We start from the raw sequence: 22944 nt of genomic DNA on the forward strand, positions 1-22944 counted from the left end.
CGAGCTCAAGCCTGATTAAACATCACAAAATCCCTATCATCTCTCCAACTCATTATACAGATGTCTGCAAAACTGTCTTCTTCATTGCTAATGCTCACAGAAAAGCTCCTCTGATTTTTTATTAATTCCTAGGAACTCCTAAAAGGGAAAACTTTTTGATTTCAGTTCAAACTGTAGAAGACTGTGTATATCCCAAAACCTTGTTCAGAATCCTAGCTGTATCAATTGGTCCAGTAAATATTACCTATCTGCAAAGATCTTGCTAAAGCAAAGCACTACGTTTCAGCAAATTTATGTTAAGTAATAACACTTACAATAGCAGGACAAATATTACAAATAGATTTATAATGCATCCTTACAACTAAACTAAGATTTTAAAAAATTCTTACTATGTGCAATCTTTTTGCCCTGCTGTTTGAATACTGAAGTATTCATTCAGTCTTATCAAAATAGTATTTTAGTATTATTTTAGTTGACTAGTGCTGACTGTTGTTTTGTAAGAATCCTTTAGAAAAGAAAAACTCTATGTTTGCTAGAAAACAAATCCACTARTTTTTCTTTGATGTACAGATTATTGGAAACAGTGGATTATTCCAATTACAGATTTCTACAGAAATAACCTACAGGCTGCAAAATTCATGTTTAGAGATGATTGTGGTATGATCCAGTAAAGAAACTATGGCATTCCAAGTGCCAATCAGAACTCTATATAGGAGTCTTGAGAACTATTTAGGTGCCTGAAAAAGAAAAAAAAAGCCTTTCCAAACTATCTCTTCCATTGTTTCATTTTTTGTTTTAATTTGGGGAAATTGCTATGCTTGAATAGCATGAAGAATGTACATGACATTTTATTTCATTCACCTGTGACTCTGCCTATTATTCTCCTCAGCAGTCCAGAAATGAAACATTTCAAAAGCTGCTTGCTCTTTACTGACTATTTAATTATTATGCACCTCCTTTCTTTTGTTTAGTTGTTAAATTAAAAAAAAAAGTATTTAATTTTCTGCAAGTTTGGGGCTATTTTGTGATTTGTTAGGATACTCCAAGGTGTGCATGTTACTGTAAGATAACAGTGGCAGGTCACTAAAAGCATTTGCCTTTGCCTCACACTTCACAACCCCCACAAGGCATGTGTTATCTCAGAGTACCACACGTCTTCTTAAGCCTTACAGTTTCTGTGGTTGATGGACAAGCTTGCTGTCAGGGTCTTAACAAAAATGCTACTTCTATATGTTTATAGCTTTCCCATTGTCTACAGGTCAGCGCTAAGATGCACATTCATCATATATGAGATGTGTATAATGGGAAGGCACACCAAAGTCAAGAAAGGGATAGGTATTTTATTAGCTTCCTTTAAAAAACAGTAAAAATGTGGACATAATTTTGAGTGCAAACTTCTAAGGGGATGAGATGTCCCAACAGGAACACTGACAACACCACTAATATTTCAGTTTTCTGTTTTAAGAAAAAAAAAATCAATATAAAAGACAAATTAATAAACAAGACTTACAAAGACTAGTTGTAGATTGACATGTCAATTTTCAGGTGTAAAGGACTTTGTATTGAGAAGACTTCAAATAAGCAATCATATGTTGTAATTACTTGGCTTTCTATGTTTCTAATATAAGCTCTTAGAAAGCTTTAAATTCTTCTCATGTGAGGAAAGGCTGAGGTTGCTCGGACTGTTCAGCCTGGAGAAGAGAAAGCTGAGGGGGGATCTTATCAATGCATATAAGTATCTGAAGTGAGGGTGCAAAGAGGACGGGGACAAACTCTTTTCAGTGGTGCCCAGTGACAGGACAAGAGGCAGTGGGCACAAATTGAATCACAGGCAATTGCATCTGAACATAAGGGAAAACATTTTTACTGTGAGGGTGACTGAGCACTGGCACAGGCTGCCCAGAGAATTTGTGGAGTCTCCAACCTTGGAGATATTCAAAAGCTGTCTAGACATGGTCCTGAACAATGTCCTGTAGGTGACCCTGTTTGAGCAAGGGAGTTCAACTGGATGATCTACAGAGGTCCTTTCCAACCTCAACTGTTCTGTAATTCTGTGAATTAAATAAATTTACAGTGGATTAGGAGCAAAGAGCAAAGACCTAATCCAAAATTTTACCTGATCATCTGCTTATACTTTAAATCAGCTTCAGTGAGACTATTCAAATGGTTAGAGTTAAGTTCATTTGTAACTGGTATCTGATTTCTGGCCTGTTATTCTCAGACATTAGGCATTGCTCACTTTAAGAAATATACATCTTAGTTCCTTGTGTACTACAATGTACATCCATCCTTAGGAGTCACTCAGTAAGGAAAAATCCTCCTAATTGGATTCTGTACAGACAGTGGCACCTGTCAAAAATTAAATGATTTTTTTTTTCCAAAAATAGGAAAGATGTTCATCATTCCTCGACTTCAAGGGTAATTTCTGTATTATATCTACTGTCAGATTACAAGTTCAGTTGACAAATACATTATTATAAATGCAGAAAATCATGAAGTTCTTCATCCTGTAAAGTTATTTCTCTTTGGAAGCTTGTATGTGTTTTCCTCGAGGGGAATGATCACGGAGCTGTGTTTTATGGGTATTCTGAGCACATGGCTAGATTTTTACTTCAAATGGCCAGGACCATGGACAAGGTAGAGCAGACTGTTGTTAACTCTGACTTTCTACTCCTGTCTTAACAAGTGATGAGCACAAAACAAGTTCCTGGAAGTACACACTGACTCCTCTAGCATTACAATGCAAGAGCAGAGGATATATATGAAATGAGCATGGGATTCATTTCCAACTTGCTCCTTGAATATGAGATCAAACAAAACATTGATACAAATCTAGAATTTAGCTTTGGAACTATTTTTCATTTGAAAAATATAACACATTCTGTGGATGGAAATAGAAATAACTTGAACTATAAGTCAAATTTTATCTTTTTCCCATTAATCCCTACCAGTTTTTCATGAACTACAATTTTCTCATATAGCAGCAGAGAAAAGTGATGCACACATGATTCTCCATTGGGAAAATAGCCCATATCACAACTTACAGGGACACATTAAAGTCATTTTCTATTTGACAAACACTAATTTTGACATTATAGTACAAGAAATTGTGGCTCTGCCTCTTTCTGTTTTGCTGTTTATAGACTATTTTAGCCTTCCGGTGTACAAAAAGTCAGAATGAAGTCAGGGGGAGCTTGTGAACTGTTAAATTGTGGCACACAGTTACAATAAATAAACTGCATAAAGGCAACACAACATAAGACTCAAAACAAGATTTGCTAATGATCCTTATTTAATAAAAAGCTACAGTAATAGCCCCTAAATACGTCAGTAAGACAACTGGGAGCTGTAGTGGTTTAGGGCCATTATTGTTGAGTGCTTTTAATACAGTTTGCAAAAGTAACCTTTCTTTGTTTTCTGTGCAAGCTGGCAGGCTGGCTTTGAAGCTGAAGAACAAAAATACAGCAGGGTCATACACTAATAGTGGCTATTCTCTTTTTTCTTTATATTAAATTCCCAGTAGCAAAGGGAGTGAAATTTTGAGGAGGAAAGAGAAAAAAGATGACATTTTCCATCAGATTATAATTATTTCAAGGTAGATGATATGTTGCTATTTATCAGTGACCCTTTGATATATTTCTTTGTTCTTTGATTTATTCAGAAACAAAATCAAAAAGACCAAAATATCATAATTTACAACAGAATAGAACCACAGGCACATATGCTCAAGTAGGGGGAATTAGAAACATATAAATAATTTCCTCAGGCCCAGCTTATCTGAATAACATTGGAAAAAAGATAAGCTGTTTCCCCCCCATCCCGATTAATTATCTACATTTTACGCAGTTCTTGAATATAGAATTTAGATCATGCTATTCTACTTACTATTGTTTAATTTGCATCAGATGCCTTAAAGACACTTGGTAAATTAGAAAGGTGAATTTCTCCTTTAAAGACATGCCTCTGTTCCTACCCCAAGTGCACCCCAAAGTCTGGGGTTTTATAGCTGGCATGCTTCCAGGTGTGGCTGCATTTTGTGAGCATGCAAAAGATGAGAGGAAGAAATGATATGCCTCGTGTTAGATGATAGTGTTGTTCTTACTGTTGTTGGTATAATAATACTGTTGTTATTGTTATAAATGCATTATTCCTTTAATTAAGTTCTAACAGTGATTATGGCAATGAGGTTGTTCTTTTGTTCAAGAGCATTATGAGAAGAGCAATGCTTTTGGATATGAAGGAAGAGAAAGTGAACATATTGGCGGAGAGACAGCAGAAAAGAAGAGAACATTCCATTTCTTGTTTTATGACAAGAGTTTTTTAAAGATATAAAAAAGAAGAACTAAAAAACAAGATGGAGAGGAGCTTGAACTTTGTTTCAGGAGTGCAGTGAAGGCAGTCAAAGATGTAAATGTAGCCAGAGTAATGGGAAGAAAAATGAGTTTCAGCAGAGTGTGTGGAAAGAGCAATGAGAGGAGGGAGGCCCAGGGAGAAGTGGATGACTGCAACAAAATGCCTCAAATGGCAAATACTTGGATGTGCTGTGCTTGTCTAGTGACTCTTGATGCAATACAGCTGTTTGGGTTCATATACTGGATGTCAGAGATAGACAGGTAGGCCCAGATCCTCAGCAGCTGTAAATGAGTGTAGCTCCCCTGGAGAAGGTGGTGTCACGCCAATTTCCATTAGCCCAGAATCTGGCCAGTACAGAAAACAATTCCACATATGATCAGATCTTCAGAACACAAYCTAATTACCGCATAAGGTGAATTCTTATACTCCCTTTCCTACTAAAAGTAAACAATAAGCCCTAGAAAAGTCAGCTCTGTAGAAGCAGTAAATGTCAGGTGTTCTTCAGCCATGTACATTTATTCCAAAGATAAAGATCATTTTCACTTCCATCATTAATTCCAGTAACTTTGGAAAGGGATGTATCAGTCAGCATGAGGATCTCCGAGTGGTTCTTGAAGGGGAAGGATTCTGCTTTTCTGAGGTGTTAAGCAGTGTCCTGCTAACACTGGTAGCTACACTATGATTGATTTGTCTTCTTGCAATGGATCCTTTAAATCAAGACTGCTTCATGGAAGATAAGTTTTAGTTAAGCATTAACTCTTTGGTTTTGTATGGAGGTTTGTTCTRCTCCCACGTTGTATAGAAGTTCCAGCCTGGAGACCAAGTGGTCTTTCTTCACATAGAAATGTGCAAATGTACGTTGCTTTGGAGCATAGTCTGTGCAAGGTTTAAAAAACACTCTTGTTTCAGAAGAAAATTACTTGAAACCACACAACTAGCTGTAGCACTGGTGACAACATCTAGATATTGAGGTGTCCTTAATGGGAGCTCTTGGTTGTGACAGGGAATACTGGCAAGAACTAGTCCAGTTGTCATTGGTTTCTGTGTATTTTCGATCAGACCTGTGTTTCACAAGAAGTTACCTGCTTTCTCATCCTTAAAAGACAAAGTGTGATATTTTCATTATTATTCCAGTGCTTTCTCCAGCAGTATTTACAGAATATTTTGCAAACATGGGGCCTCATTCAGGAGAACCAGATCTGAAAGTTTTCAAAATTTGTGCAATTTCTTTCTCCCTTCTCCTCTAAATCATGTTTATTTTACTTTATCACCTTACAGATGACTTAGAGCTTCAGCACCTGAATCTAAATCTATCCTTCAGAGCTAGGAGTTGATGGAGTTCTGAGTTTTGACTATATCTAATTTTAGATATTGAGGCTTAACAGCAAGTTCTCATTTGTTTTCAAAATTTGCCCAAAGTTGCTCAGTGTTGTTCGGTGTCAATATTCTGGGTTAGAAACACCTCTAATTAAAATCATCGAATGTAGCATTTTCTCCCAATAAATTACTATTCACACTCTGAATTTGAACCAAGAAAACTGCATTTTGTGCTCAGCTGTTGAACTGAAAGGTGCTGGGCTTTGAAAGGAATATGGATGGGATTTGATGATTCAGTTATTCCCTAATTTTAACGGAGTCACGTGTTCATAGGAGAAACATAAAAAACCAGAAGTAAAAAAAAAAAAAGAGGCAGAAGATCATTCCCTTCCCACTGCCCTCAAAATTTCTTTCAGAAAAATACCCTAATGCCTTGCTTAATTCAGTTACTGAAGGGAAAGGCACTCTCACTGGATCCTTGTGCAGAAGCTCAGCATTTCCTTGCAAGAGAGGAACCTATAGAAATCTCTTCACTGATTTGTGCTCTCTCTAGGCTGTAGGCTGTGTGTTTATAGTTGTTAAAAGCATGTGCAACACATAAGCGAGATTGTGAACCCAGCAAAACTCTTAGAACAGCACCATGCTCTATAGTTATCTTATGTATATTATTTATGCTATTTTATTTGCTAAATGGTAATATTTAGAAGGTTAGGTTGGCGGAGGGGATTAGATTGGTGGGAGACGGAGTTCAGCTGTTGCCGTATTTGAGAAATGTAAGTTACAATGTCCTTGAAATAAAGAGCACCCCTTGCTTCTTTTTATGTGTTTCAGTGCATCTGAATACCATTTCTTCTTTATGAGATTGTCTTGTCAGGGCTAGTTTTGCATGTATCAGCTGTTAATAACCCCTCATTGGATCTCAGTTTTTGAGTATGGTTTTTTATGTTTTTCAATTGCAAAAGCTTAGCAAAACCATCCTGTGCTGATTCCTGTATCACTGCTGCCATCTTCTGGAAAGTTTTTCATATTGCTAGGTAGGTTTTTCTTAAAATTCAGGTTAAATTCAGAAACCAGGAGATGAAGAAAATGCATATTTCTTTTAGAGGGCTACAGCAACACAGGAGATAAAGAAAATAAATGTTTCATTTAGATGGCTACAGCAATGCAGTCTGAGTAGTACAAAATAAAGGTTCATCTGTGAGGAGTGCCTTGGTGATATTAAGGCTTTTTAAAAGCACAAGAGAAAGTGAGAGACCTGATTTCTATTGCAGGTCACTGTGAATTAGGCACTGACTAATTGCTTAACTCTCATCAGCTTCCCAACCTGTATGTTCAGTTCTTCATTTCGAAAACCATGTTAATGAATCCATCAGATTTCTAGGTCTGTTTGCACATATAAATTGTGCAGCTAGCAGCTCAAATGCCCAGGGCATGCATCCATAGCAGCAGTATTACCATATGGAAATGGGTTTGTCGTACCATTTTGGGGTATATTAATTGAACGCCAAAGCTGCTAGAGATGCAGCTAAAGCCACAGGCAGTAAATTTCATTCCTTATGACCAGCTACATGCATTCAGCAACAAATACCTTCGTTAAAATTGGGAGAAGTGATAAAGTGCAGGTCATTTTAATGTAGCTTCAGCCACTTTGTTGCAAAAAACCTTTTGACACAATGCAAGTAAAGTACTACATCTTCTGCAGGAAAAAAAATTTTTTGAAAGATACTCTGTTATGCCTGTTATAAAATGCTTTGTCTCTCACTTTCTAAGGGAATCTCAAGATAACTATAATTTCCCCTCTTTATATCCTATTTCCTTATAAATAATGCTTTCTTCCTTGTGAAATTTTACTTCAAATTCTTCTTTGTATCTATTTTATTAATGACAGATTTTTTTTTTTTTAGAACATGATCCAAGGTCTGACTTTCTTCATGCAAGAGTAAATACAATATTGTTCTGTGGGAGTTACAGTGGATTTCTATTACTGAGAGAGACAGACACAGTGTATGTTTTAATATATGCCTGTATGTGTTAGGTATTAGAGGTTTGGGTTTCTTTTCTTTTTATCAGTAGTAAGTGGAATGTTATGTTCTGTAGTGAGATATTCAAAATATAGAAAATATTCTCCACTGGATTTAAAAAAATGACTTTAAAAAATCACCATTGAGATACATTTTACATTCCTAGCTGCCTTTAAAGTGTTCCTACCAGTCATAAATCCCGCTAATTCCCTTATCCCTTGCACTTAGTTTCTAGTGTATTCCATTAATTGATAAAGAGGGAATAATAGTTTTCTCCTCTTTTAAATTCCATATCATTTTTTATGGAAATCATCTGTGGAAATCTTAAGTTTATCTGCAACCATTTTGCATTTTCCTAGTCATCCAGGCATTAAATTGCTCAAAATTATAAGCTAAATAAATATGTCTAGGCATTTGTACCACTCACTTCAGTTACTTCAATGGGAAAAGAATTAAGCCAATATACAAACGTTTTTTTCCTCACCAGTGATGCCAGCAAGAACATAACACTTTGCCTTAAGTTTCATTGTCATGCCTGTACTACACAGTGAAGTCAGGGATCTATGTACTTCTGCATCCCCAAGCTAGCTCCAAGCAGTGCTGAAACATCTACCCAGCGACATACAGCATCACGCAGAGATAGTAGTCCAGGTCCCCAAAGCACTATAGCTGCATTAGCTACAGATTACTGACAAGGCTGTACGACTTCCAGCAGGGCTAGCTCAAAGCTTCTCAGCAGTGTAGCTGCAAGTAAAATTCAGTTTTGTCACCTAGAGGAGAAGGGGGCTCCTGCTGCTGTGGAAACGACAGGAGGAGGTGGAGAGGAGAAGAGGGCATGCAGGGATGAGGAACTGCGGAAATAAGGCTTGCTCTTGCTCCCCAGCTGCTTCTGGGCTAGGCACAGCAGCTCCAAGGAACAGCGTTTAACATCAGAGGACTTCTCATACTCCCTGTAACACCAGGAACTGGAAGCCTAGCTCYCTCCTTAGCTATTCAGAGCCCTTGCGCAGGAGAGGTATGCAACAGGGATATGTATGTTTTGCTGCTGCCTTTAGCAGTCTGCTGCTGTAGGCAGCTGCCTACCTTGCTGCTGCTTCTTTGGCTTTCCCAGTGGTAGCTGGGTCAGCATCAAACCTGGGCATCTCTTCCCAGTAGCCCAGTGCAGAGCATTGTTCTGCTCACCATAAATGTGCACTTCTGCCAGGGCTATGTCAAAAACAACCAAGAAAAAAAAAAGGTCCACTTCAAAAATTTTGCAGAGTTTGAGAGTTCATATTTGCCCTGGGTAGTCAATTATCAGATGAAGTTTTTTTAGTGATGACAAGATCTGACTCTATTATGTACGCATAACAGCACAAGTGGATGTTTTTCATACTATCAATATACCACATAATCTCATTACAGATTTTCCTTAGTAGTGTTTTATAGGCTTTTCATTCTCTTTTCCTGGAATGGGCTAGATTGCCCCACATCCRCTCAATGTACTAAGAACAAGACTGTGCAATACCTGTATGTGTAGATGTGGGGCAATTCAGAAGGGGGCTAGGGTGGCCAGATAAGATTGCCCATCCACATAAATCAGTAATCAGGAGATCTGGAGAGGTCTGAGAGATGTACTCTGAGCTTATGCCATCCATGTTACCAATCTGTCTTACAGGATAAGATAATCTGATGCCAGGAAGGCTCCAGGAAAGGCTTCCTGCTTGCAGATGCAAATTCTTCAGCACTCGCTGAAGAGAATCTGGTTATGAATACCATCATACCTCTTAGCAAATGAGCCTGTAGGTCATTTTGTGTTACTCAGCAGGCAGAATTTCACTTTTAGATTCAAGAGAAAAACATGGAAAGCTCTAAGACATTTTGATGCAGTCCTATACTTAAAGCTTTTAATGTTTATAGAAAATTGCCACTTATAATGTTGAGGCAAATTGCCTTAGATTGCAAAAGCTGCGCAGAGACTGCAGCTATATTTTTGACACCATGTTTTGATAGATTGTTGTTCTCCTCACAAAAATTTGATTTTAGATGAAATATGAATAGTAAGTGTGTGTACCTTATGATAAGGAAGAAGACCAAGATTGTTCTACAAATACTACTATATTTTGCAGTTGCATTATATCTGGTAAAGCTGGTGTCATTAAAAATGGATACTTTTTCTACTGTGGTATTTATCTTTATAGTAGTATTTGCAAGGTTTTATATAACTTACAATAGGCAAAGCCACAAATCTTAGGTAAACATGGCTACTGCAAATGGTAAATATTCTGTTTTTAAAGGTTTTTGCTGTAAGCACAAGAAATATCAAAAAATGGGGCATATGGCTGACAGTCTCACACTTGGTGCTTGATGTAACAAAGTGCCAGAGGCAAAGTCAATCCAATACCCCAAATGTGTAGTTCACAACAGTAGCTCAGCAATGACTGTGACATTCTTCTAAAAAAAAAAAAAAAAAAGGAAAAGAAAAAGAAAAAATAAAGAGGGGGGGATAATTGACTTTGGATAGAAAGAAATATCAAAGTACAGAGTTTCAAACTACAAAATGCTTAGTCTGTGTTAATGCAGGTTTGAATTCTAGCCAAGCAATCAGACTGCTCTCTTACTCAAGGTATATATAGCATATAGAACCATTTCTTGTGAAATTTGGGAGTTAGTTTTTTTTCTTTTCCCACAAAAATACCTTTTCTGTAGGCATGTTTCACTATGACATTGTAATTTATACTTTGTAAAGTGCAATTGAAAGTTATATTTTCCTAAGTGGAAATACACTATAAAGAGAGATGACATTGGGTAGCATGGGCAGTGCTTTTGTATATGTCATTCTCTGGAGGCTTTGATTTGCCTTAAGGCATGCCTATACTTTAACTATAAATCTTTATTCCAATCAGCAGCTTATAGTTTGACTACAAAAACCTTGTAGTCAAAAGCCTTGATGCCTTATTATATTTCACATTTTCAAGATCTTTTTTTGACCAGATGATCATGTCATCAGGTGAAGAGAAATAATCTCTTGCCTTTCTAGTGTTTTATTTGTACTATTTAATTAAACACTCTCCAGGTAAAAAATCTAGCCAAAAAAATCATGATGGCCTGATTAAAAAAAAAGAAAATCTACATTCCCTGCATACAGCTAAGCAATTGCTGTTTGGAATTCATTTGAGCTTCTGTATGATTTGTGCTGTCTACTTATTTGCACTCCCCCCATCATATTTTCATTTCCCAAAAACAACAAAGCATGGAAACAGTATGGCTGTTACCTTTATTAGACTGAGGATTGACCTTATGAAACCAAAGTGTGGCTCTTCCAAGCAATAACCTTAGATGATTATAGGGGATTTCAGTGTCTAAAAACTGCAAATCTTCTCTTTTACAGTGCTCCTGTGAGGCCTTGGACAGGCTTCTTTGGTGTGAATCCTCAATGGTATTCAGGTTTCCACATTAATTTAATTAAGATCTTCGAATTTTAAGGATCTTGGGCCTATGGATTTCTATCAGTTAGGCTCCAATCACTAAAATAGGAATAATAGTACTTTTCTGCTTCAGGAGCATTGTAAACATTGTAAATAGGACAGATTTGCTCACAATTCCAAGATGCTCTGATGGGTTCATGATCAAAGCCACACAAGTATCCCACAATGTTACATTTTTCTGCTTTGATGTGTAACATATTACCAAACTGTTCTCAAATGCAAAACTGACTCTAGCTCTCTCTCTATATTAGCTTATACTTAGTTTACCTAGTATTCTCTCTAAAGGCTATAGGCTTCCCACATTACAACAGCACATTATATGATTTTTCTGGCAGCTCATTAAATAATAAAACTGTTACCTGCCATCTGCRGTTTATTTCACCTTCAACCTGAATTATGACTGTAAGAGAGCACTCTTTCTTTGTTTTGCTTTTATGGACTTTTTTTGGAGGAAAGAGTGGGTAGAGATATTGAGGGTTGCGTTCCTGTGATACATATTTCCCTGAGAAGGCAAGATAGAAGTTGTAAGCCCTGCATATTAGTGAAAGATGGTAAGATCTGTGAATTTCCTTCATTCATATTGTCCTGCTTTTGAGGAAGCTTTTCCTGTCTTGCAAACAAGATTTACCCTAATGGCAGAAAGCCCCATGGGGAGCAGAGAGATGCTGATCCTGCCTTCATTTAGTAGCTTTAGTTTTCATGATTCCCATCTGTAGTGATTGGTCTAGACAGCCAGCACTGAATGAGGGAAGGTCAAAGAGAAAAGGTAGACAAACCGAGAAGACAAACAGTCTTGATAAACATGCTAATCAATATACTCTTAATGACATTAGGCTGTATCAGGAGAAACTAGTTTCATTCTATTATGAAATTAAAAGTTTTATACGAAAAGAAAACAATTTATATTCAAACTATAGAATATTCTGATAAGGAAATATGTCAATAAAGGACTTTAAGGAACTGAGTTCCAACTGAAATGATGATGAGGAAGAGAGTTTGTGCAGCAGCATAGTCTGACCACTACCATGTGACCACACACGTGTGGCATGGGGTGGTGGTCATGTAGAGATACCTTTTCTGGGGAGAATCCCTGAGCAGCACGTTATTGCTAGTGGATTCAAGAGGGCTTGATAATAATCATGTCACTATTCAATATTTGTCAGTGATCCAGAAATAAATATAAAGATTCAGTCGATAGAGATTAGTGAAATGATGATTAATGACAAATACAAGACAGTCCCCAGAAAAGTAGCATGGATATGATTTGGGTCTGGGGGTGGGCTGAGGAGGAGGAATGGCTTAATCAGTGAGAAACTCAGAGTTCCTCCATTCAGCCTAAAGAAGATTAGGAGGTAGCTTGGTTATAATAGATAGATATCTTCATAGGAAGAAAATATGTGATACTGAAAGGCTATTGTAGCAGAGAAATGCAAAGCAGAAAGCAGTGGCTGGAAGCTATATACAGAAAAAGTCAAATTATAAATTAGATACAATTTAGAACAGCAATTTCGAATAGTTGTTAAAACACTGTACATGAGGTATGAGTAGGTCTTTCCTCACCTGATGTCTTTAATCTAGACTTGAAGATAGTCTTTCACCAAACTATATACATGCATGTCTTTAGCTAATAGTGATAACTGTGTCAGTAAAAACGTGGCAGCCCAAATTTCATCATGGATTGCACAAGCCTCACAAGAAATCTGTGTATATTCTTGAGTCACTAGCTCACACGGAAGTCCTTAGCAGTGCACCAATAGTGCTGCAGATTAAACCTTGACTAGGAGCACCTCGCTGCTACAACCTTGTCTTCATTTTGCTATGTAGAGAGAAGCAGGTAAGAGTGAAAAAGAAAGGGAATATCTGAGCTGAGGGTAACTTAAAAATAACAGTAGGATGCTCAATTTTTAGGGATTCAGAAACAGGAGTATTGTATTTGAAGTATTTTGGATGCAAGCTGATTTTAACAGTGACATTTGACAAGTCACAGGGAGACATTATCATTGCCAGAGACCAAAGAGGAGGAGTTTGCAGTTAGCAAGAGAGAGAATGAGAAGCATCATGTTCAGTCCAAGAAAAAGCAGATCTATGAAAAGTTATGAAAAAGGAAATGGCAGAATCGTGTTTCTAAAAAATGAGTGTACTTAAAAAAAAACAAGTCATTTTTCTTTCATCCAAAATAAGTGCTGCATTCTGCTCTCCCTTCCAAACTTAAGACCACATGAAAGGCCCAGTCAGAAATAATTGAGAAAATATCTTGGTTTCACCACCCTGATTCAGGATTTCTTTTTAGGTCCCTCTCATACATTTTTATAGATATTCAAAAGCCCTGACAGAGACTGTATTAATTTCCAATGCCTAAATTCCTTAAGCGCTTTGGGCATTTCCCTACTAATCCTCATTTTAATGCATAAACCTAGAGAGTAGGTTTGAGACCTTTGGGATTTATTTTTTTTGTTGGTTGTTTTCCAACCAAAGAATCTTTCAGGAGTAGCAACGGTAAGTGCTAAACACACAAAGATTGTGAACAGTTGTTATTATCAGAGTAATCTGCCAGTCTTCTTGGCAAATAAGAGAGAAAATATGGCTAATATTAGTAATTACACTACTTAACATAATTTTTAAACACATACTAATATCAAATTTATGAAAAAGTGTTAAATCCTGACTAAACAACTTAAATCTTTTTCTTTCAATGGGCAAACTAACTTTATTAATATTAATGAAGCCACAAAGTACAGGTTAATGGACAACATTTTTGCAGTTGCTACATTTCATTCCTGAAACAGTATATTTTCCATGTCTGAATGTAAAAAACGATTGAAACTATCACAAACTTCTCTTTGTTGTGACATGCATTTTCTTTAATGATGGATGCTTTGCCATAAAAAGGAGTGTTTAATGCATTTTTTTTTTTGAGATGCTTATTTATTCTGAAAAACTGATCAGTCTGCAGGGATTCCTTTGCCATAAAAGGGATTTTACATCTCATCCATTATCTAATAAGATGTGAAAAGAGTATCCTGTGTCACCAAAAAAATCAGACTTCATCACAAGCATGCAACAGAATCTGTCATGGACTTACTTGCAGGATATAAAATTGTTATAGTATACACAGTCATGCACATTTCCACTAGAGAAGGTGTATGGGGAAAATATGATCAGCACTGTGGTCTTGCTCCTGAGGATATTTTATTTTAAAAGTAAGTTTAAAAAATGTCTGCTAGAACGAAAAAATGTCTGCTAGAATGAAAAAATGCGTATTACTCCTTTAAACAGTACRGCATGAGTTTATGAATAGCATTGTTATAATACATAGGAACAGCACACAGACTGCATTGTGAGGCAGCTGGAATATCTTTACAATGTATGTCCTTTTTTTCAGTATTTCCTCCTTTTTAAGCTTCATGAGATATGCAATATTCCACTTGCATGAGAAYTGTGAGAGAGAGAGAGGAGGGAATTGTGCAAGAAGAGGGAGAAAAGGAAGCTAAGGCATTTTGTGATAAGGTAGTTACAGCAACTGTATACAAAACACTTTCAGACAAATATTTTCAGACAAATGTGTTCAAAAGGAAATAAAAAGTCCAAGAAGTAAAAAGAGAAGGGGACACATATGGTGGGAAGCACACTTAAGCCTGGCCACAACATTAATTGTTAAATGATAAAATGTCTTTAACATGCTAGGTATCAAGAGAGTTCCTCTGTATATGTGTTTGGGCAGTGCTCACCATGGCTGAAACAGTACCATTCTACCACTACTATAGTACAAATATTTGAGTTTATTATTGTTATTAAATGATATTATAATATAATAATACAGCCTCTCATACAACGTATCTTGCAGAAGTGCCTCCTTCATCAAACTGTTTGATAGCAAGCAGAAATGAATTAGCAGGTCACTGTTAATTAAAGTAAAATAAAACATTTGAAATGATTGAAAAACAATGAATAGAAGAGATAGGAAAGCAAACTGGTGATTTTGTTTGATATCACTGGAAGATAAAACACTCACTCCATTCCTCCACTTCAAATTTCCCTGACTTTCTGAATAACAGAATCAACCCTTTTGGACTTTCATAATGCTGGTTTTCATAAAAGTCTAGTTTCTTTAGATGAAATATGATTTTCAATGKTTCTTATGAAAGTGACAATGAGGCTTGAAGGAATTCAAAACAAAATTTCAAAAGATCATATTCGTGGCGAACAAATGTTGCAGTGTCATGTCCTCCTGATATCCTTATTCACTACCTGTGAATACAGCTCTGCATCTATAAATCACAGCTGTTTTATCAGTCTTGCTTATAATGCTAGTCAAAATTGCTCACTAGTGAGATGTCTTTCAGAGTCTGGAGGGGTATCAAGACAGCATGGTTTTAGAACAGCATAAGACCCATTTTATGTTATTGACTTTTCCTCTTACCTGCAGAGACATAAAAATTAATGCAGCATTGATGGGTCAAAGATTTTGTCACATGTCAAGACAGATATCTTCATTTCAGAGTAAAAAAAAAATGCATCAAACTTGATATATATGAACCAGTTTAGGTAGCAGTGGCAGCTCAACCTAAGAGATGGACAATTGTTTTACTCTTTTGCAAAAGACATTATTTTGGATGAAACCGTGTATGAAGAACAATAGAATTTAAGCAAGATGAAACCTGAACAACTGCTAGAAATTCAGTAAGGGTCTAGAGGTAGTCCGTTAAAGCTCATGTAGGTAACCAATCACTGTGCTCTTTCTATAGATTTTTTTTAAGCCACTCTATAAAAGTCCACGGAAATGATACAATTTTCTATAAAATCATATTTCAAATGACATATAAAGTTATCATCTCCTACTAAATTCAGTAATATTTCCATAGAGAATGTGATCTGTCCAGAATTATCGCTATAAACTACATCCATTAGTAAACACTGTAAAGCTGAACTGCATGTTTTAGCCAACACCCTTCTTGTATAAATAGATTTCACTGTAGGAGAAACACACTCAGAAGTATCTAGTATGACTTTATGTTCCTAAATGGACCATATACCAAAACTCTATTTTTAATAATGATATTTATTTTATTTCACTTAAGGAACATATCATAATAACTGCAAAATTGTTATGTTAATGATCAGATGGTATAGTAAGATGCATAATTAGGAGGATTATGGAAATTGAAGAGGATGAGGAAGGCAAGAGCTCATCTGCTGTATGGCTCTCTCTGATTGTAATCTGCTGTCTATATTCCTAATGTGTTTTTATGACTGATGTGTTTTGCTTTGTTTTCCAGTTTGTGTTCTGCCGTGAATGTAAGGAAGAGTACCATGAAGGGGAATGCAGCCCTCTCCTTGGCGTGCAGGGAGCTGTGGCCCAGAAGGTAGGGAGCCCCATTACTCATTACATCCTTGGCCCAGCTAGAGCAGCATTTGTCAAATGGGTCCTAATTATAACCCTAAGTAAAAGCAATTATGTTCATGTTGAATTACTCCAGTCACTGGAGCTGCCGAATTGGCTTTGCTGTGGATTTCAGACACTTTGATTGATAGAGCAGTTGAGTTTGTCAGAAACACACACTGCTCTGCCATCGATTTACAAAGAATAGGCCTTCCTAGTGGGCTTTTGAGGTTGTCTCCTATTCAGTGTGAGCATCTTTGAAATGCTTTCTGCAGTCTTGCTGCCTTTCAGCTTATATTCAGTGCACTAGTCAGGAAGGCATATGGGTTTGGACTGGATAGCAGGGTTTTTATATAGCCTAGGCTGAAAATCCTGTTGGTAGTTTATATTTTAGCTTAGAGAAAATAATTAAAAAAAAATGCCTAGACTGGAAGTTGTTAGGTGATCATTACTCTAGGCTGTTCTATAATTTTGTATCTATTGTATATAGACCTGGACAGAAAATAGTTTTTCTTAACCAACACTTTTTTTTCTTTTTTTTTTTTTTTTTTTTTTTTTTTTTTTTTTTTTTTTTGAAATTTTATATAAATTTTATAGAAAAAAAAAAAAATATAATATTAAAAAAAAAAAAAAAAAAGAGGCAGGAGCAGGAAGAATGCAAAAAATGAGAGAGATTACCCCTAAATATCTCATACATTGATGACTGGGGTGCTCCCAAAGGAAACGGAAAACTAAGATTCAAATGTCTTACACGTTTGGTGCTACAAGGAGACTTGACCACTGAGTTCCCACACAGTCCAGTGTGCAGATGTGGGCTGTGGGCAGGTATCAAAGGGGAAAGGGGGCTGGTGGTCAGCTGTCTGCCCCGCATGCGCAGCTCATATGTGGGCCTCCCTGCAGGCAGGGACGAGGAGCGAGCTGGGACCCACTGGGAAGCCTTGCCATGTGTCACCATTAGATGCTTCATTTACCATACTTTGGGAACCCTGCACTAGGCTATGCAGAAGCTATTCCCTTTAACCTTTCCTGTTGAAGCTCTTTTACTTTGTACGAAGAATTAAACATTCATTGAGCCAGAATTAAACAGCCTGTAGCCCAGTGGCTTACGACATCTACCTCCAGTGCCCTGAAACATAAAACCAGCTGTGCAGTATGAGACCCACAATTCATCTAGCTTGGTATGCTGTCTCTCACAGCGAGGCATCAGGCACTGATGCGTAGAGAAGAGTGCAAGAGTGCAGTGATGCCCCATTTCCTGAATACTTTTCCAGCCTCTAGTAATTTGTGACTCAGATGTGATATTTTGTGTTTAGCCAGCAGCAAATTTTTATTCCATCTATTTATGCAATCCCTGTTTTGAAGCCATATATATTTCCAGGATTTGCAGTACCCTGTAACAACGGGTTTCACAGCTTAACTACAATCTATGAAGAAAGATCGCTTTTTGCTTGCAATAACTTTACAACACTGTTTCCGCTGCCATTTCTGTAAAAACAAAACAGCTTTAACAGAGAAATTGAGAGATACTTAAACTAAAACTAAAACAGCCTTGGTAAACTGGCTACCAAGGCTCAGTGTCTTATCTGAATTAAGTAGAGCTAAAATTTAAATATGTCACAACATGAACAGTGAGCACTATTTTCACTATGCTATTGATGCTCATTAAAAAAAGTGTCATTTGTGATTCTCAAAGAAAATTTTGAAAAGTTGAACAGAAAATAGCTGTATCTGTATTAACTACCTCTCCACCAGGCAGTCTGAAAAGTTGTTCCAGAAAAGGTGAATTAAGCTCAGTAATGTATTTATTCAGAGCTCATTGACAACTCCTCACTATTTGCCATACCTAATTGATTGTCAAAGCAGGAGGATGGTTCCCTCAGCCGAGGAGCCCCCCTCAGTAGTTASCCCTCTTTCCTCCAGTCACTTTATGAAGTGCAATCTCACCTCTACATGGCTGGAGAGCTCCCTAGGGTGCTATCCACACTCTCTTCTTTTATGTGTCAACAAAGGATGGCAAGGTCRTCTCAGCCATTGCCCCTCATCTTGGAGAGACTTACGTTCATTTTTGCCTAGATTACTGAAGGCTGTGACCAGTCATGGCACCTTACAACTAATTTCAACAAACTTGGCTGTGTGGAAGTTAGAGTTTATACTATTTGCATGCTCTAGGGCAAAAAAATAAAGGTGTACAGGGAGAAGTCAGAAGACATCAGGAAGAAGTGGTTATTTTAAACTTTTGTGTATTGCCTTGTGTTCACTTGAGAGACAATATTTATGGTATGTTCATCTAGTCCAGTTTCTAGCACATAAATTGCATCCAAGAAGATCTGTTGACTTAGGAAAGTTGACTAGAAAGCTATTCCAATGTAGAGTGAACACGGCAACTGTTTCTGAAAAGCTTCCCTGTAGTCTCAAAGAGATGTTCCAGAATAGCTAAGTGGTGGTCCCAGAATACCTGCTGCAACTATGCAAATCGGTTCCCCAGACAGACAAGACTAAAATTCATTTAGACTTCAACCTAAACTGGAGTTCATTGACTTCAGCCAGCCTACTTTTTCTCTCGGAAACTAAGAGTGTTGCAATAATTAATTTTCTCCACAAGGTGGAGATGTACCACCGAAGGAATGTTTCCCTTGCTATGTGTGAACAGCAGAGCAAATAGAAAGCTAGATAAAATAATGCAGGCCAAAGTGCTGATGAGATGTTGTTTTCATCCGGAAAGCATCACTAAAACCTCATGTTTACCACCACTAAACACTCATGTACCATGCATACAAAACATATTTGTGAGACACATATGGAAAGAAGGGCATTGTGGACTCCATTTATTTCACTGAAATTAATTTAGACATTTACCCACCTGTGCTTTCTGCTTTTTTGTTCTTTCTGGCCCTCTCCCGATTAGCGGCAGAACCCTGTGAGTCAAAGACAATTTTCTAATGTTGTACTGTTTGTTAGGGCAGGGAGATGGATTGCTTTATCTTTGACCATCTGTTTCTAGGTAGGGAATACCTAGAAATCTGTTTCTAGGTAGGGATACCCAGGAAATATATTTCCTGGGAGTCCCAGGGGATGGCAGGACAGGGAGGCTAGCAGTGTCCTGACAGCATGTCAGGAAGTCTGAGAAAAGGAGCAGCTTGGGGAAGAGAGGTAGAGGCTGATATGCAGGCATTTCGAGTCTCCGTGAAATCCAGGCACTGATGGCAATGAGAGCTGAAGACACTGTCACTTGCCTGTGGTCTTTTAGTGATACGACAGGAGCTCCAGAAAGAGAAGGAAGAGGGACAAAAGGGAATGGACCTGTTAGGGGACATGGGACAGCAAGAGGGTACAGGAGGCAGAAAGGATGGTGGCTGGGGGCGAGGGGCAATTCATTGGGCCAAATGTCACAAAGAKGCAACCTGAGACCAAAAGGAGGTAGCAGAGCCAGGGGAACCGGGAAGCAGTGAGGATGACAGAGGAGCGACATGAGGTCGGTTGGCAGGAGGAAGGAACAGGGCAGCCACTGCTACAGGACATGAGAGAAACAAAGCAAAAGGCCATGAACGGTGGGTGCTTAAGGCTATCCGGGGAAAAAAAAAAAAAAAAAAGGCGTTTGAAACTTAAAAAGTGGGAATTTAGAGGGTATTGCTTGCTGTTTGGTGTGGAAAAGGCAAAACTTGGATAGGCACATAGAGGATAACTTAGCCTTAAACACTGGTATATCAAGGTCTTTCAGGCCTATTCCCAGCTATTGCATTGGGACCCTCTAAAGTGTCCACTAAAGTGTCCATTTTTAGTCCCGATGGGACATCAGATACTCGGCTTAAGCATTTACTGGTGCAGGACTGATTGTTTCTCATCTTAGTGTATAAATTGCATAATTTTAGGGAAAAGAAAATGTATCCCTGGCAACTTCAGTTGACAATTTTTTCTTTAAGAAAAAAATTGTAACAGCTTCTTAAAGCTCTTTGGAGGTTGGGGTGTTAGAGGTAATCATATTTGATGGATTAAAATGTACAATGTACATGATGGGATCAATGACCCAGTAAAGGTGATAACTTTATAGTTACTGGAAGCAAATGTAGTTCATTGAATGAAATATTGGACAAATGACTTTTTGCTGAGTAAGGAGAAAAATTCTAGGTAAATACCTGTATGTGTGCACCTTAGCAAAGTGTGCACTTTTCAAAATGCATAAAGCAGGAAATGGCAAACCACTAAAGCACAAAAAAAGCTTGCTAATGGACTGTCAACTGCTGCCTTTTCCAATCTTAATGGCTACAGTGTGAAAATTGCATAATCTGTCCAAATTCACAGGTGAATAACAACCTCCTACAACTAACCCACTATGCTGGAGTTCCTCTACAATATAAATGTAAATCCAAGCAAATGATCATAAAAACTTCTTTGCAGTGGTAAGAAGATCTCCTGCAACTCTTTAACAAAATAGAAAAGCATAATCTTTTTCAATTGAAGCACAGGCTGAGCAAAATAATTCAGAATCCTGTGCTCCCAGTGACTGCAAAGAAAATGCATCTTGCCTGGYATCTCTTTTCAAAAATGTAACTTGAGCATAATGACATTAAGCTAAGCTTTCACTGAAATCCCCAAACTATTGAGAAGATAGTTATGTACATTAGATTATAGGTATATTATAGGTATATGGATAAATTAAAAAAAATGTACATAAAATAGCTCTATTTGGGACCATAGCACTATAGTGTTAGGTATAAGTAATGTCCGTTTTTCCCCATACAGCATATATTTTAGCAGCACTGACAGTTTTTAACACTCTATGTGTCAGACCAACTCTCTCTATTCACAAAAACGATAGAAAGTCAAAGAAGCCCATAACTTATTTCTGTCTTTAAAAGCACTTGAGCACTTGATGAGACTCCTTTGCCTGCATGAGCTAAATCACTTCGGTCTGTAATGTCTATCCTAGGGATCCTTATCTGCCCAACCCTGAAAAAATTATAAGGGACTTAATTGAACCAAAACCCTACCTCCATTTCAGTGATTCCTGCCAGGCCTAAATCTGTCCTGTGAGACGGATCTGGCTGGTGCTTGCTGTTTGGTATCAGTGTTTGTCCAAAATGGATCTCTGAGCTCCTTCTAACTGTAGTCCTAATTAGTGTTCATTACTTTCTATTCTCTGGTTTGATAATCCTTAATCCAACCCTAACCTTAGTCTTCATCTTAACTCAATAACCTCTGCCAACTCAGAGCTAAACCTGGACAGGTGCTCCTGCTGGATCCTAATCATTTCAGGAAGCCTCTTTTGCTTCCAGTCCCAAATTTAACTCTTAAACTTGTGTCAAACCAACTCTTAACTCCTCTCCTAACATTTCTGTTATTCAAAGGTAAGCAATCTCATTCAGCTTTTATATTAAATGTAGTCCGTCCACCTCCATCCTTTTCGTAATATAGTAATGCCTACAGAAACACAATGACAAAAGTAACCCTCAGGCTACAGTTCTAGCCCCAGTTCTAATCCTAACCCTAGCCTTCATCCTAGTGCAGAGACTCCAGCTAGATTTAGGTCTAGAAAAGCTCCATAGTCTCTGCTATCTACACCACAAAACCAAGCTTCCTAGCCCCTTTTTACACATTTACACAGTCTGTACTGATAGCAAATCTAGACATAAATCAACTTCCTCTAGAAGTCTTCAGTTTAAAATTAGGCAAACTTCACTAGCACAAAATCTTTCTAGGCAGCTCACTCTTTACCAGGAAATGTAATGTATCTTCTTGCTCGCTAGCAACTGGACAGTAAAGATGTGAATATATATTTGAACATGTAGAGACTAGCTCCAAGGGCTGTTTTGATACTTCGCACATTGATAAGACACCTGCAAGGTCAAATTGTAATAGCAATAGTAATGATAGTGATGTAGAAGTGGCACAAAGGTAAGTGAGTCAATAGAATGTGAGGCATAGAGACATATATGTTTGAAAAGATTTTGCATAAAGTGGATGCAGTGGGTTATAAATAATTCTGTGGGCCAGCTTTCCCCAAGATGGTTTTATCTGTTGATTATCTTGTCTTGGCAAGCCAATGAGTTTTTKAATGTAAAAAGAGTAAAGCTTGCTAGAGAGTTTTGCTTTTTCAGGCATTGCAATGAATTTAGTAAGGAGAAAAAATTAACATCATGAGGGGTTTCTACAATACAGCTGCACATAAATCCCTCCAGTAACCTGTAGTCATCACCTCTGGTAGCATAACCCCCCAAACCCAGTCTGGCAACTTTTGCAGGACCCAGATGTAAATCTAGTTCATCTCACCTGAACAAACTGCAGCATTTACCATAGCCTAGCTACAGCTATAGACCTAAGCCTATGTAGACTATCTGTGGTGGCTGAGATATTAAAACTCACCAACTAGTCTCTCCTGTGCCAGCTCTTAAGATCCTGTCAGAGCATA

At 37.6% G+C, this 22944-nt stretch overlaps 1 protein-coding gene across 1 annotated transcript in view; it reads left to right on the forward strand.

The window, feature by feature from the left end:
* Nucleotides 1-22944, forward strand: part of LOC146594475 (E3 ubiquitin-protein ligase parkin-like) — a 488318-nt gene that overhangs the window by 449402 nt on the left and 15972 nt on the right. The window contains exon 8 of the mRNA XM_085307410.1: nucleotides 16435-16521. Coding sequence (XP_085163536.1) covers nucleotides 16435-16521 — 87 coding nt within the window. The remainder of the gene's footprint in view (nucleotides 1-16434; nucleotides 16522-22944) is intronic.

Source organism: Rhea americana, unplaced genomic scaffold (assembly GCF_003343005.1).
Source record: "Rhea americana isolate MKP2758 unplaced genomic scaffold, rheAme1 scaffold_258, whole genome shotgun sequence".
Lineage (NCBI taxonomy): Eukaryota > Metazoa > Chordata > Aves > Rheiformes > Rheidae > Rhea > Rhea americana.